At 42.7% G+C, this 16,404-nt stretch overlaps 1 protein-coding gene across 3 annotated transcripts in view; it reads left to right on the forward strand.

The window, feature by feature from the left end:
• Positions 1–16,404, forward strand: part of plpp4 (phospholipid phosphatase 4) — a 406,496-nt gene that overhangs the window by 111,149 nt on the left and 278,943 nt on the right. For all 3 annotated transcript variants that reach the window (XM_063071213.1, XM_063071215.1, XM_063071214.1), the window contains exon 2: positions 9,615–9,723. In XM_063071213.1, coding sequence (XP_062927283.1) covers positions 9,615–9,723 — 109 coding nt within the window. The remainder of the gene's footprint in view (positions 1–9,614; positions 9,724–16,404) is intronic.

The raw sequence follows: 16,404 nt of genomic DNA on the forward strand, positions 1-16,404 counted from the left end.
CATTCCAAACACACATAACTTACACTTACAGAAATCAATAAGTGAAAAACACCAGAAATATGCTGAGTTAAAAGAGGAAATTGAAGGACAATGGAACATGAAAAGGTAATGTCTCGATAATAATATATACAACTGGTACATTCCCAAAGGCACTGCACAATAGCATTAAACATTAAGATCTACACAGCAATACTTAGTAAATCTCCAGAAAGCCACAATACTAAACAACACTTGAACAGTCCACAAGTTCTTAGCGATTAAGAAATGAGTGTGCTTGCCTATGCCCATACCTCAGATTTTACCAGCCTGAGCTGAGAAAAAAATAAAAATAATAAATAAATAAGCAATAAACATCAAGAACATGAGATGGCGTCCTTGAAAGTGAGATCATAGGTTGTCGGACAGTTCAGTGATGGGTTAAGTGAAGTTGAATGAAGTTGTTCTAGAACCTGATGACTGAGGGGTACCAACTGTTCCTGAACATGGTGGCTTATGTCCCGAGGCTCCTGAACCAACATTCTTGATGGCAGCAGCAAGAAGAGAGCATGGCCTTCATGGTGGGGACCTCGATGATGGTTACTGCTTTTCTGCGGAAGAGCTCCACGTAAGTGCGCTCAATGCTGGGGAGGAGTTTACCTGTAACGGACTGGGCTGTATCCAGTACATTTTGTAGGATTTTATGTTCAAGGACATTGGTCTTTCCATACCAGGCCATGATGCAACCAGTCAATATACTCTCTATCACACATCTATGGAAGTTTGTCAAAGTTTTGGATGTCATGCTAAATCTTCACAAACTCCTAAGAAAATGGAAATGATAACAATGAAGAATTTAAAGTTCATCCTTCATCTGGGAGCACTGCAGCCATTCAAACTTAATACTTCTTACCGTCTGTCTCCACAGGTGTGTCCATATCTTTTTATTTCAAATTATTGTATTTTTCTTTCTTGTCCCCAATTGTTGGTTTTAAAAGTGGTTGTTACCTTTATAATTTTGGCCTGACTCTTAACACAAGCATTCCTTTTGTTCTCTTCACTCCTTCCTATCTTTACAATTTTAAACTTGCTTCCTTTCTCACCTTTCGTGGTCTGAGGAAGGCTCATTGACCTGGACGAACGCTACCTGAGCTGCTAAGTGCTTCCAGCTTTTCCATTTATATCTGGATTTCCAGCATCTGTGTATTATCATCCAATTCGTTTTTGAATAGAATAGAACATTATTGTCATTGCTCAAGACTAAGGGATTGAAATGCTACTCCAGTCCATGCAAAGTAAATATTTACAATTCATGCAATATGGCTAATTTTTTTAAAATCCCATATTTACATGCAACAAGTGAGTTTGACAGTCCATACCAATCAAAGGCCATTGACAAGCCGGGGTGTAGCATTATTCAGCTGCACAGCAGCCCTAAGAAAGAAGCTGTTTTTCAGTCTTACTGCCTCGGCCAAGATGTTTTTGTATCTCCTACCAGATGGCAGAAGATTGCAAAGTGTCTGGGATTAGATGGGTCTGTAATGATGTTCTGAGTGTGCCGTAGGCACTGAACTTTGTAGATTGTCTCCAGGTCTGGTCGTTGTCTCCCAATGATATGCAGAGCCATCCTTTGTTAAGTTTTGCAATGTTTAGTGCAGATTCTAAAAGTGATCTGACAAATATATTTTCACAAGGGCCTGTAAAAGACTTGGAGCAGAATTAGTATGGACAAATTAGTTACCCAGAAATATTTTCGTTTGGAAGATGATGGCAAAATGACTATAGTTTTCAATATAGTCAGGGCAATGAAGGGAATATAAGTGTCAGTGTGTGAGTGTGAGTGTGAATGAGCATGAGCAATATAGAATTCTATCAGCTCTGTTTCTCAAACTCACATACACACACACACACACACACACGCACACGCACACACACAATCTTTCTAAGCCATTTCCGATGCTGTGCTACAGTTGAATTCACTCTCAATATTACAACCACCACGTCACCAACGTTCAAAACCTCCAAGCAATACAACATTGGTTCATAATTTGCAGTGTTTATTGTGTAACTCAGTTTCCACAGTTTGAGACGGGGGTTCCCAATTGTTTTTATACAGTGGACTCTGAGGAGTCTGTGGACCCAAGGTTGGGAACCTCTGGTGTAAGAAAATAAAGAGGCACATGAATGCTCCCCTCCCTCTTCACCTGACAATTTCAGCCATTAATTTTTCTGCTCCTATTTATGTCTCTCCTTGTTATTCACTTACCCTCCCTCTTTTTGCCAGCTCCATCAAACTTTAAACCTCTTTTGCCCTTCAGCAAATCATGGTCCTTCCTTTTCTGTCCTTTCAAAATTCTCCCCCCCTTTTGCATTTTAAAATATATTTATCTTTTGCCCCCATTATCACAAAATGAATCACTAATTCATCACTAATCACTAATGAGGCCAGACTGCGCAGGTGCATGACAGTTGAGCGCGAACAGTTTAAAAAGAGGAAGAAAGTCGCAGACTTTTTCTCTTCGGATCAAGAAGACAGCGGTAAGAGGCTAAGGATTTCCAGTGAGAAGACATTTTATTTCTTGGAGTAGGAGAGAGGTCAGACTGCAGAGGCGCGTGACGTCAGCCAGTTGAGCGCAAACAGTTTAAAAAGAAAACCGCCATATCCAGCGGGCAGCGTCGGAGCGGGCTGCGGAGTGAGAGGGTGCAGAGTGAAAGGGCTTTGGCTCAACGGGCTTCGGCGGAGACAGGAAGAGGCTTCCTGCGACCGTTGAGTCTCATAGTAATGGAGTAAGTTACAGTTTTTTGGTATTTAGTACAAACAGTAGCATTACAGGTATGCATCTAGGATTAGTGTTGTGCTTGGAGTGCCAGATGTGGGGACCCTGGGAGACTCCCAGCCTCCCCAAGGATTACATCTGCACCAGGTGCACTGAGATGATGCTCCTGAAGGAGCGTGTTAAGGAGCTGGAGATGGAAATTGATAACCTTCGGCTAATTAGGGAAAGTAAGGAGGTGATAGATACCACCTATAGAGAGGTAGTGGATAACACCCCTGTGACAGTCCCCCTCAGAAACTGATATATCGTTTTGGATACTGTTGAAGAGGCAGACCTGACAGAGGAGGACCACAGTGAACGAGACTCTGGCATTCTGCCCAGCGCCGAAATCAAGAGAGCAAGAAGAAATGCAGTAGTTATAGGGGATTCCATCGTAAGGGGGACGGACAAGAGCTTTTGCGAGCCGGACAAGGATATCCGGTTGGTGTGTTGCCTCCCTGGTGCCAAGGTACGGGATGTCTCAGATCGAGTCCAGAGTATTCTGAGGAGAGAGGGCGAGCAGCCGGAAGTCTTGGTACATGACAGAAAAAGAGAGGAGGTCCTGAAGAAAGATGACTGGGAGCTAGGAAGAAAACTGAAAAGCCAGACCTCCAGAGTAATAACATCAGGATTGCTGCCCGAGCTGCGCGCTAATGATGGTAGGAATAGCAGAATTAAGCAGATGAATGTGTGGCTAAGTAACTGGTGCAGGGGACAGGGCTTCAAATTCTTGAATCATTGGGATCTATTTTGGGGAAGGTATGACTTATACAAAAAAGATGGATTACACCTGAACTCAAAAGGTACTAATATCCTGGGGGGTTTGTTTAATATAGCTGTTAGGGAGGGTTTAAACTAAGTTGCAAGGGGAAGGAAACCAAGGTGTTAGGGTCGAGGAAGAGGAAAATAGAAATAAGTCAAAAATACTGTGCAGAAAAGATGGCAAGAAGGACAGGCCGGTGAATATACAGGATAATTTGCTGCAAAATAGAAATATAGCAAAATCGGCAACAGATACTGACCTAAATGTACTGTACTTAAATGCACGCAGCATTAGAAACAAAGTGGATGACCTTGCAGCACAGCTGCAGGTTAAAAGATATGACATTGTGGCCATCACCGAGTCATGGCTAAATGATGGATGTGATTGGGAGCTGAATATCCAAGGATACACAGTGTATAGGAAAGATAGGAAGGTAGGTAAAGGGGGTGGCGTGGCCGTGATGGTAAGTAACGATATCAAATCACTAGAAAGAAGGGACATAGGATCAGAAGACGTAGAATCCTTATGGGTAGAATTAAGAAATGGCAAGGGTAAAAAGACACTAATAGCAGTTATATACAGGCCTCCAAACAGCAGCCGGGATGTGGACTACAAGTTGCAGCTGGAAATAGAAAAAGCGTGTCAGAAGGAAAATGTCAAGATAATTATGGGGGATTTTAATATGACAGTGGATTGGGAAAGTCAGGAAGGTAATGGATCTCAGGAGAGGGAGTTTGTAGAATGCCTACAGGATGGCTTTTTGGAGCAGCTTGTCCAGAAGCCCACCAGGGGACCGGCTGTTTTGGATTGGGTGCTGTGTAACGAACCTGAGGCAATTAGGGAGCTGGAGGTAAAGGAACCCCTTGGAAGTAGTGATCATAATATGCTTGAGTTCAGTTTCAAATTTGAAAAGGAGAGGCTATGTTGGCATTCATTTCAAGAGGAGTATTGTATAAGAGTAAGGAGGTGTTGATGAGGCCTCACCAACCTATTGGAATTTTTTGAGGTAGTCAATATATAGTATAATAAGATTGACAAGGGAGAGGCTGTGGATGTTGATGAGGCTCTATGGGGCATTAGTGAGACCTCATTTGGAATACTGTGTGCAGTTTTGGGCCCCCTATCTTAGAAAGGATGTACTGATGTTGGAGAGAGTTCAGAGAAGATTTACGAGGATGATTCCTGGAATGCAGGGGCTAACATATGAGGAGTGTTTGTCGGCTCTTGGATTGTATTCATTAGAGTATAGAAGGGTGAGAGGGGATCTCATAGAAACATTTCGAATGTTGGAAGGGTTGGACAGAGTAGATGTGGAAAGGTTGTTTCCCTTGGTGGGTGAGTCCAGGACAAGAGGCCATAGTCTTAGAATTAGAGGGTACCCAGTTTAAACAGAGATGAGGAGAAATTTTTTTAGCCAGAGGGTCGTGAATTTGTGGAATCCTTTGCCACCTACAGCTGTGGAGGCTGGATCATTGAGGGTGTTTAAGGAGGAGATTGACAGGTATCTAATTAGTCAGGGTATCAAGGGATATGGGAAAAAAGCTGGAAATTGGAACTAGATGGGTGAATAGTTTAGCTCATGGGGGAGCTGCGGAGCAGACTCAATGGGCCGAATGGCCTACGTCTGCTCCTTTGTCTTGTGGTCTTGTGTAATGCTGCTGCTGCTGCCACAGCAGCTGCTGCTTGACCCGTTGGTTATAGCTCTTTTGCTACTTGTCCAGAAGATTCCCGCCCGCCACAGCTGAATCCACCCCCTTTGTTTTCGTAGGTTTTGATGTACATGTGACAAATAAAGCTAATCCACTTTTCTCTTTTGAATATTTCTATATCTGTTCATTCACTTAAGTAGGGCACTTTACGAATGCAAGATATTCTGAAGCACTGCACAGCAAACCAAGAAAATTGGGAAATCCATTAACAATTACTGAGATACAAAATGTGCTCACATCAGGCTCCCATAAAAGCATTATGATAGCGACCAGGTAATCTTTTTGAATTAATTAATTTAATTTGTTTAGCGATAAGGCATAGAATAGGCCCTTCTGGCTCTTCAAGCTGCACCACCCAGCAACCCCCGATTTAACCTTAGCCAAATCGAAGTATTGAGTATAAGAGCTGGAATGTTATGATGAGGTTGTATAAGGCATTGGTGAGGCCGAATCTGGAGCATTGTGTTCAGTTTTGGTCACCAAATTACAGGAAGGATATAAATAAGGTTGAAAGAGTGCAGAGAAGGTTTACAAGGATGTTGCCGGGACTTGAGAAACTCAGTTACAGAGAAAGGTTGAATAGTTTAGGACTTTATTCCCTGGAGCGTAGAAGAATGAGGGGAGATTTGATAGAGGTATATAAAATTATGATGGGTATAGATAGAGTGAATGCAAGCAGGCTTTTTCCACTGAGGCAAGGGGAGAAAAAAACCAGAGGACGTGGGTTAAGGGTGAGGGGGGAAAAGTTTAAAGGGAACATTAGAGGGGGCTTCTTCACACAGAGAGTGGTGGGAGTATGGAATGAGCTGCCAGACAAGGTGGTAAATGCAGGTTCTTTATTAACATTTAAGAATAAATTGGACAGATACATGGATGGGAGGTGTATGGAGGGATATGATCCGTGTGCAGGTCAGTGGGACTAGGCAGAAAATGGTTCGGCACAGCCAAGAAGGGCCAAAAGGCCTGTTTCTGTGCTGTAGTTTCTATGGTTCTATGGTTCTAAATCATGGAGCAATTTACAATGACCAATTAACCTACCAGCAGTATGTCTTTGGGTCCCCCAGAGAAAACACATGCATTCCATGAGGACGACATACAATCTCCTAACAAGAGACGCCAGGATTGAATTTCAAACTCTGACGCCCCGAGCTGTAATATTGTCACGCTAACCTTTACACTACTGTGGCAATCTTTTGAGGTGTTGGTCGAAGTTCAAAGTCGGAGTACATATATGTCACTATATACAACGTTGAGATTCTTTTTTTGCTGTCATACTTAGCAAATCTATAGAATAGTAACTGTAAATTGTAAACATCAGGAACTGTAAACAAACTGTGCAAATGCAGATATAAATAAATAGCAATAAATAATAGTCATAGTCATAGTCATAGTCATACTTTATTGATCCCAATGGGAAATTGGTTTTCGTTACAGTTGCACCATAAATAATAAATAGTCATAGAACCATAAATAGTTAAATAGTAATATGTAAATTATGCCAGTAAATTATGAAAGAAGTCCAGGACCAGCCTATCGGCACAGGGTGTCTGACCCTCCAAGGGAGGAGTTGTAAAGTTTGATGGCCACAGGCAGGAATGACTTCCTATGACGCTCTGTGTTGCATCTCGGTGGAATGAGTCTCTGGCTGAATGTACTCCTGTGTCCACCCAGTACATTATGTAGTGGATGGGAGACATTGACCAAGATGGCATGCAACTTAGACAGCATCCTGTTTCAGACACCACCATGAGAGAGTCCAGTTCCATCCCCACAACATCACTGGCCTTACGAATGAGTTTATTGATTCTGTTGGTGTCTGCTACCCTCAGCCTGCTGCCCCAGCACACAACAGCAAACATGATAGCACTGACTACCACAGACTCATAGAACATCCTCAGCATCGTCCGGCAGATGTTAAAGGACCTCAGTCTCCTCAGGAAGTAGAGACGGCTCTGACCCTTCTTGTAGACAGCCTCAGTGTTCTTTGACCAGTCCAGTTTATTGTTAATTCGTATCCCCAGGTATTTGTAATCCTCCACCATGTCCACACTGACCCCCTGGATGGAAACAGGTGTCACCGGTACCTTAACTCTCCTCAGGTCTACCACCAGCTCCTTAGTCTTTTTCACATTAAGCTGCAGATAATTCTGCTCACACCATGTGACAAAGTTTCCTACAGTAGCATAAGATAACAATATAGCAGACTCCTTAAATGAGTTTATCTATTCCTTCAACACACACAAAATGCTGGTGAACGCAGCAGGTCAGGCAGCATCTATAGGAAGAGGTACAGTCAACATTTCGGGCCGAGACCCTTTGTCAGAATCTCAGCCCGAAATGTCGACTGTAGTCCTGACAAAGGGTCTCGGCCCGAAACGTCGACTGTAATGTTCCTATAGATGCTGCCTGACCTGCTGCGTTCCACCAGCATTTTGTGTGTGTTGCTTGAATTTCCAGCATTTGCAGGTTTCCTCATGTTTGCGTTATCTATTCCTTTTTGTTCAAGAGCCTAATGGTTGAGCGGTAGTAATTGTTCATGATCCTGGTGGTGCGAGTCCTGGGGCTCTTATACCTTCTACCTGATGGCAGCAGCGAGAAAAGAGCATGGCCTCAGTGGTGGATGCTGTTTTTCTACGGCAACGTTTCATGTAGATGTGCTCAATGGTTGGGAGTGTTTTATGCATGATGTACAGGGCCGAGTTCACCGTCCTTTGTAGCATTTTACACTCAAAGGCGTTGGTGTTCCCAGAAGAAGGAGGAAGAAAAGCCAGTCAGCACACTTTCTACCACACATCTATAGAAGTTTGCCGAGGTTCTGAATTACATTGCAAACCTCCGCAGACTCCTGAGGAAATAGAAGTGCTGTCGCGCTTTCTTTGCAATAATATTTTTATGTTGGGTCCAGGACAGGACCTTTGAGATAGTGACACCCAGGAATTTAAATTTACTGACCCTCTCCACCTCTGATCCTCCGATGATTACCGGCTCATGGACCCCGGGTTTCCCTTTTCTGAATTCTACAATCAGCTCCTTGGTCTTATTGACATCGAGTGAGAGGTTAAGAGGAAGATGTTAGCTAAATGCCAAGGAAATCATGCTATTTGATCTGTTATATTTCACTTGGGATGGAAGATTCAGTCTTGCTTTAACCTCTCAGTTGGAAGATGACATCTGTGATAGTGCTGCCTGAGTGCTGCACTATACTTGTTTGAGTGTCTGGAACGGCAGGCAAGCCACAATCTTCTGACTGAAAAAAATAAGTTTGTTAACAACTCAAGTTTAGCTGACACGAACCAGATATCAGCCTCAGGTCCAAACATGCATTATAACCTTGCCCCCAGAAGTTATTTTTACAGATAGAGCTAAGGATTGAATGGCTTGTCATATGAAGAGCGTTTGATGGCTTTGGTCCTGTGTTCTCTAGAATTCAGAAGAATGAGGGGTGACCCATTGAATGGCGAAAGGCCTTGATAGAGTGAATGTGGGGAGCATGTTTTCTATGGTAGGAGAGTCCAAGATCAGAGGACACAGCCTCAGAATAGAGGGATGTCCTTTTAGAATGGAGATGTGGTGGAATTTGTTTAGCCAGAGAGTGGTGAATCTGTGGAACTCTTTGCCACAGGCAGCTGTGGGGGCTAAGTCTTTACGCAGATTTAAGGTGGAGGTTAATAGATTCTTGATTGGTCAGTGCATGAGGGGACACAGGGAGAAAGCAGGAGATTGGGACTGAAAGGAATACTAGATCAGCCATGGTGGAATGATGGAGCAGACTCAAAGGGCCAAATGGCCTAATTCTGCTCCTATATCTTATGGTCTTGTGGTGTAAAGATACCTACCTCAACCTGTCCTATTGAAAAGGAAGCAGCCAAATCATAAAACAGAAACAAAAGCCACTTGATCATTAATGGTCCACCTTGATCTATTGAGCTTTCCTTTGGGGCACCACACCGAGTGTCTTATTCAAACTGAGTCCTGACGAAGGGCCTTGGCCCAAAATATTGACTGTGTATTGATATCCATTGATGCTGCCTGACCTGCTGTGTCCCTCTGGATTTCCAGCATCTGCACAATGGCTTGTGTTTACATATTCAAACTTCTTGCTGGTTTTTAATATTATTGAGATGCTCTATGCTGAAGGGGATCTTGGAAAAATGAAATGCAGAACCCTGCTTAAAAACCAAACTTAACACAGGCAGTCCATCCTGACTTTAGATGCACTTTGTTCCTTCGTATTCACCTTAGGTGAAATAAGATTTTAAATCTTCATGTAATAGAATGGTACTTCAGCTTTCAATTCCTGCTGATAAAACCTTCCAGATATAACCTCTTCTTCATTTTTTTTCTCCACAGTTTCACGGAATTTCTGGACCCTTTCCAACGAGTTATTCAGCCTGAAGAGATTTGGCTGTACAAGAATCCCATTGTGCAGTCAGATCACATTCCTACTCGGATAATGTTTGTAAGTATAACACTTGATTTTTAACAACAGACTGTTGGAGTACTACCAATTTACAGTGATTCACGCATGATTGTTCTACAAGGTGTCAAAATAGTTTGGCCCTTATTAATAGCATAATAAATTACTTTCTTTTTCTGCTGTGAAAATATTTTTTTATTGAAATCTGCAGTATTACCAATCAATACGCTTGACAGCAGAAGAGCCAAAACCATACGCAATAAAAAGTTTGACACAGGCCTCGGAGACTGCAGAAGTAATTTCCAACTTTGTACCCTGGCATCCAGCATATCATATTCCACAGGGTGCGAGATTCAATTCTGCAATCAATAACTTAACCAGTTGGATGATCATTTCTGTGATATTTCCCCAATGATCATTAAACTTTCTTGGCGAAAAGGAGGACAAAATCAGGAAGTGACCCAGAATAAATGACAACGATATGTTACTATCAACCTTTTATTAACAGAGAGATCCTCAAATTTCTTTAGGTGTGACTGACTTCAGAACGATTTGTTAGCCTGCAGGCAGACCTGAAATATTTTGCAGCCAGCAAATCTTTGAAATGCAGTCACTGTTGTGATAGGGTAAAACAAGGCAATTTGTACATAGCAAGCTCCCACAGACATCACTATAAAAATCACGGGATAGATTAAGGTCTTAATGTTATTTTTTGAGGTAATACCTTCACCAGAGGGTCCCAAACATTTTTTATGCCATGGACCCTAACTATTAACTGAAAGGTCTTTGGAGACCAGTTTGGGAACCCCTGAACTACACTATTATTGGTGAGAAATTCTGCTGTTCTTGAAAATTGTGAGACTACATTTTTAAAGTCCAGTCCAGACGACAATGAGACCTTGGTTTGGCATTGCACCCAAAATAGAAGTGCACCATTTTCTTAGTTTCCTGCTGATATAACAGCCTAGATATTCGTGCTCAGGTCTATGGGTATGAGGTGGATGCAAGGGTACTACCAACTGAGTAATGGCTGACATACAAAAATTGCCAATGATCCATTTGTCTGATAAAAGACTTTTTGAGCTGCGTGGTCCTGCATTTTTACAAATTTTTGCCCTTTAAACTAAACTGATTGTTTACCTATTGTGCCTTTGTTATGGAAAAAAGCAGCAATCAACCAGGCAAAATCTTTGATAATTCTGATGTTCTGATATTAAGAAGCAATGGATTTACTTCTCATAAATGCTACTTTAAAAAAGCTGTGTAATAACAAAAAACATTTCAAGCAATCAAAATATAACTTCTAACTCTTTTTTCAATACTTATAAATTATTATTTAAACGAATTTTGCCCAGAAATTTAATTATTATCTATAAAGTTTTCAAGCGATTGAAGTAAAATAGATCTTTCTCCTGCCATCCAGTCGATATTCCAGATTTAGAGTCATAGAGAAGTACAGGACAGAATTAGGTCCTTCAACCCGTATAACCATATAACCATATTAACAATTAAAGCACAGAAATAGGCCATCTCGGTCCTTCTAGTCCATGGCAAACGCTTACTCTCACCTAGTCCCATCTACCTGCACTCAACCCATAACCCTCCATTCCTTTCCTGTCCATATACCTATCCAATTTAACTTTAAATGACAATGTTGAACCTGCCTCTACCACTTCTACTGAAAGCTCATTCCACACAGCTACCACTCTCTGAGGTTCCCCCTCATGTTACCCCTAAACTTTTGCCCTTTAACTCTCAACTCATGTCCTCTTGTTTGAAAAAGCCTATCCATGTCAACACTATCTATCCCCCTCATAATTTTAAATACGTCTATCAAGTCCCCCCTCAACCTTCTACACTCCAAAGAATAAAGACCTAACTTGTTCAACCTTTCTCTGTAACTTAGGTGCTGAAACCCAGGTATCATTCTAGTAAATCTCCTCTGTACTCTCTCTATTTTGTTGACATCTTTCCTATAATTCGGTGATCAGAACTGTACACAATACTCCAAATTTGGCCTCACCAATGCCTTGTTCAATTTTAACATTACATCCCAACTCCTATACTCAATGCTCTGATTTATAAAGGCCAGCATACCAAAAGCTTTCTTCACCACCCCATCCACATGAGATTCCACCTTCAGGGAACTATGCACCATTATTCCTAGATCCTTCTGTTCTACTGCACTCCTCAATGCCCTACCATTTACCATGTATGTCCTATTTTGATTAGTTCTACCAAAATGTAGCACCTCACAGTGAGGTAGCACTACTACACAGGACATGCCAAAATCATGGGTGACTTTAACTTCCGTAATATCGATTGGCACCTGATTAGTTCCAATGGTTTAGATGGGGCCCAGTTTGTTAAGTGTGTCCAGGACGGATTCCTGTCACAGTATGTTGACAAGCCGACTGGGGGAATGCCATACTAGATCTAGTATTAGGTAACGAACCAGGTCAGGTCACAGATTTCTCAGTGGGTGAGCATCTGGGGGACAGTGACCACCGCTCCCTGGCCTTTAGCATTATCATGGAAAAGGATAGAATCAGAGAGGACAGGAAAATTATTAATTGGGGAAGGGCAAATTATGAGCTATAAGGCTAGAAATTGCGGGTGTGAATTGGGATGATGTTTTTGCAGGGAAATGTACAATGGACATGTGGTTGATGTTTAGGGATCTCTTGCAGGATGTTAGGGATAAATTTGTCCCAGTGAGGAAGATAAAGAATGGTAGGGTGAAGGAACCATGGGTGACAAGTGAGGTGGAAAATCTAGTCAGGTTGAAGAAGGCAGCATACATGAGATTTAGGAAGCAAGGATCAGATGGGTCTATTGAGGAATATAGGGAAGCAAGAAAGGAGCTTAAGGAGGTGCTGAGGAGAGCAAGAAAGGGGGCATGAGAAGACCTTGGCGAGTAGGGTAAAGGAAAACCCCAAGGCATTCTTCAATTATGTGAAGAAAAAAAGAATGGCTGGAGTGATGGTAGGACCGATCGGCGATAAAGGTGGGAAGATGTGCCTGGAGGCTGTGGAAGTAAGCGAGGTCTTCTTCAGTATTCACCAATGAGAGGGAACTTGATGACAGTGAGGACAATATGAGTGAGGTTGATGTTCTGGAGCATGTTGATATTAAGGGAGAGGAGGTGTTGGAGTTGTTAAAATACGCTAGGACGGATAAGTCCCCGGGGCCTGATGGAATATTCCCCAGGCTGCTCCACGAGGCGAGGGAAGAGATTGCTGAGCCTCTGGCTAGGATCTTTATGTCCTCGTTGTCCACGGAAATGGTACTGGAGGATTGGAGGGAGGCGAATATTGTCCCCTTGTTCAAAAAAGGTAGTAGGGATAGTCCGGGAAATTATAGACCAGTGAGCCTTACGTCTGTGGTGGGAAAGCTGTTGAAAAAAATTCTTAGAGATAGAATCTATGGGCACTTAGAGAATCATGGTCTGATCAGGAACAGTCAGCGTAGCTTTGTGAGGGGCAGATCGTGTCTAACAAACCTGATAGAGTTCTTTGAGGAGGTGACCAGGCATATAGATGAAGGTAGTGCAGTGGATGTGATCGATATGGATTTTAGTAAGGCATTTGACAAGGTTCCACATGGTAGGCTTATTCAGAAAGTCAGAAGGCATGGGATCCAGGGAAGTTTGGCCAGTTGGATTCAGAATTGGCTTGCCTGCAGAAAGCAGAGGGTCGTGGTGGAGGGAGTACATTCGTATTGGAGGGTTGTGACTAGTGGTGACCCACAAGGATCTGTTCTGGGACTTCTACTTTTCGTGATTTTTATTAATGACCTAGATGTGGGGGTAGAAGGGTGGATTGGCAAGTGTGCAGATGACACAAAGGTTGGTGGTGTTGTGGATAGTGTAGAGGATTGTCAAAGATTGCAGAGAGACATTGATGGATTGCAGAAGTGGGCTGAGAAGTGGCAGATGGAGTTCAACCCGGAGAAGTGTGAGGTGGTACACTTTGGAAGGACAAACTCCAAGGCAGTGTACAAAGTAAATGGCAGGATTCTTGGTAGTGTGGAGGAGCAGAGGGATCTGGGGGTACATGTCTGCAGATCCCTGAAGGTTGTCTCACAGGTAGATAGGGTAGTTAAGAAAGCTTATGGGGTGTTTGCTTTCATAAGTCAAGGGATAGAGTTCAAGAGTCGCGAGGTAATGATGCAACTCTATAAAACTCTGGTTAGGCCACACTTGGTGTACTGTGTCCAGTTCTGGTCACCTCACTATAGGAAGGATGGGAAAGCATTGGAAAGGGTACAGAGAAGATTTACCAGGATGCTGCCTGGTTTAGAGAGTATGCATTATGATCAGAGATTAAGGGAGCTAGGGCTTTAGCCTTTGGAGAGAAGGAGGATGAGAGGAGACATGATAGAGGTGTACAAGATATTAAAAGGAATAGATAGAGTGGATAGCCAGCGCCTCTTCTTCAGGGCACCACTGCTCAATACAAGAGGACATGGCTTTAAGGTAAGGGGTGGGAAGTTCAAGAGGGATATTAGAGGAAGGTTTTTTACTCAGAGAGTGGTTGGTGCGTGAAATGCACTGCCTGAGTCAGTGGTGGAGGCAGATACACTAGTGAAGTTTAAGAGACTACTAGACAGGTATATGGAGGAATTTAAGGTGGGGGGTTATATGGGATGCAGGGTTTAAGGGTCAGCACAACATTGTGGGCCAAAGGGCCTGTACTGTGCTGTACTATTCTCTGTTCTATGTTCTTAAAACCATTTAAACTGCCTACACCTATTGACCTGCACCACGACCACAGCCTTCCATATCCCCACTATCCATGTACCTATCCAGACTTCTCGTAAATGTTGAAATCAAGCTCACATGCCCACTTGTTCTGGCAGCTCATTCTACACTCTCACTACCCTCTGAGTGAAGAAGTTACCCCTCATGTTTCTACCAGCCTACCTTATGAAAACCCAGACCCCAATTTTAGACTAGTTTCCCAATCTTTAGTCTTCTAGAATAACACACTTTCTGTCATTTGATTTAACTGTTAATGCTTAATTTTCTTTTGTTTCCCTGCTGCCTATCTTCTGGTCATATTGAAGTTGTAGCTTTCACTTTGACTCTGGTTTTACAGTTGTTTTGGACCTTGGACTCACATTCACAGGGATCTGTATTGAGATTAAATAAACTTGATTCATGTTGTCACTGTTAACAGTTTTCAAAATTAAGACAAAGTAATTACTTTTGTCTGAATGAATTGAGCAAGGGTGAAAGATACTGGGCCATTTGATTCTTTCAAGAATGTGGTTTATTAAGAATACAATTAAATTCTAACTTCCACTGCAAATTGTGTAATCATCACTCTGCCAGTTCTGTCAGATTGCATGGCTTGGTTCTTCTGCAAATTATCTGTAGCAGATGGAAAGAAAATCTTAATTTCCCACCCACTAAGTTCAAACAATCAAGAAGAAAATGGACAATGTGTGCAGGATTGAAACTGATTAATTACCTTTTGAGCTCCCCCTTGTACAACAGTCATGCAAGGTCAGATTGCTGTCCATGCTTGCAGTTTTAGGGCACCAGAACACTGATTTTGTAATTGTGTCACTGTGTATAAATGAGTATTAAATCCATCAGCAGAGGTTAAGGTAGATAATAGAATTCATGGCAACAAGACTTCTAAATACAGATCTCCTTCCTTCAGACATTTCTTCCGTCCAACAAAACTTACTCATTCTCCTTGAGTCACAGCTGCAAGTTCTGCCGCAATGCATTGTTTACAAGCAAAATCATCTTGTTAATAGGAGACAGAGGGAACGGTTGAGGACAGCTTTCATGATTGGAAAGCTCTGACCAGTGGTATACAACAGGGTGGAGAGCTGAGATCTATTTTGTATGTTATAATATATATATATTTGTCTGTTTTATACCGTGCCGTATGACATGGGTGATCGTGTCACACTTCTGGGCAGTGTCTTTACAAAATGAGTGACCCCAGGCATGATCAAAACTCTTCAGAGATTGACTGCCTGGCGCCAGTGATCGCATAACCAAGACTTGTGATATGCACCAGCTGCTGATATGACTATCCACCACCTGCTCCCATGGCTTTATGTAACCCTGATCTGGTGGGGGGATGGGGGTGAGGCTAAGAACGTGCTACACCTTGCCCAAGCAGATGGAGGGATTGCCTTACACCTCCTTAGGTAGAGATATATCTCTAATATATATATAAATTCAAAGGATTCAAAGGTTCATTTATTATCAAAGTGTACAACTTTGAAATTCTTCTTCTCTAGAGAGCCACAAGACCAAAAAAAATGACAACACTAACATCCCCCACCACACACACACACACACACACACACATACACACACACACACACACACACACACACACACACACACACACACACACACACACACACACACACACACACACACACACGAGAAAGATTCATAGTCCAAAGCGCAGGAAACAACCTCCAGGCACAGCCCACAGGCCCCACAGGCCCCACAGCCTCTCCTCTCCAGGAGCAGAGCGATCCCACCAGTGATCAAAAGACAGGCAGCGGGCACTTACCTCTGCATTCGCCTCGGTGTTTCAATCTCTCTTGTTGCTTTAATTGGCAAACAATGGAAGCTTTAATCAGTAAAATGGAGTCAAACATCGGCTCACACTCCCTGCAGTCTCATCACCACAAGGTTCACGCTCGCTGCCTCCCAGAATCCTCAGCAAAGAGCAGGATCACCCACAC

This window comes from Mobula hypostoma, chromosome 19, assembly GCF_963921235.1.
Source record: "Mobula hypostoma chromosome 19, sMobHyp1.1, whole genome shotgun sequence".
NCBI lineage: Eukaryota > Metazoa > Chordata > Chondrichthyes > Myliobatiformes > Myliobatidae > Mobula > Mobula hypostoma.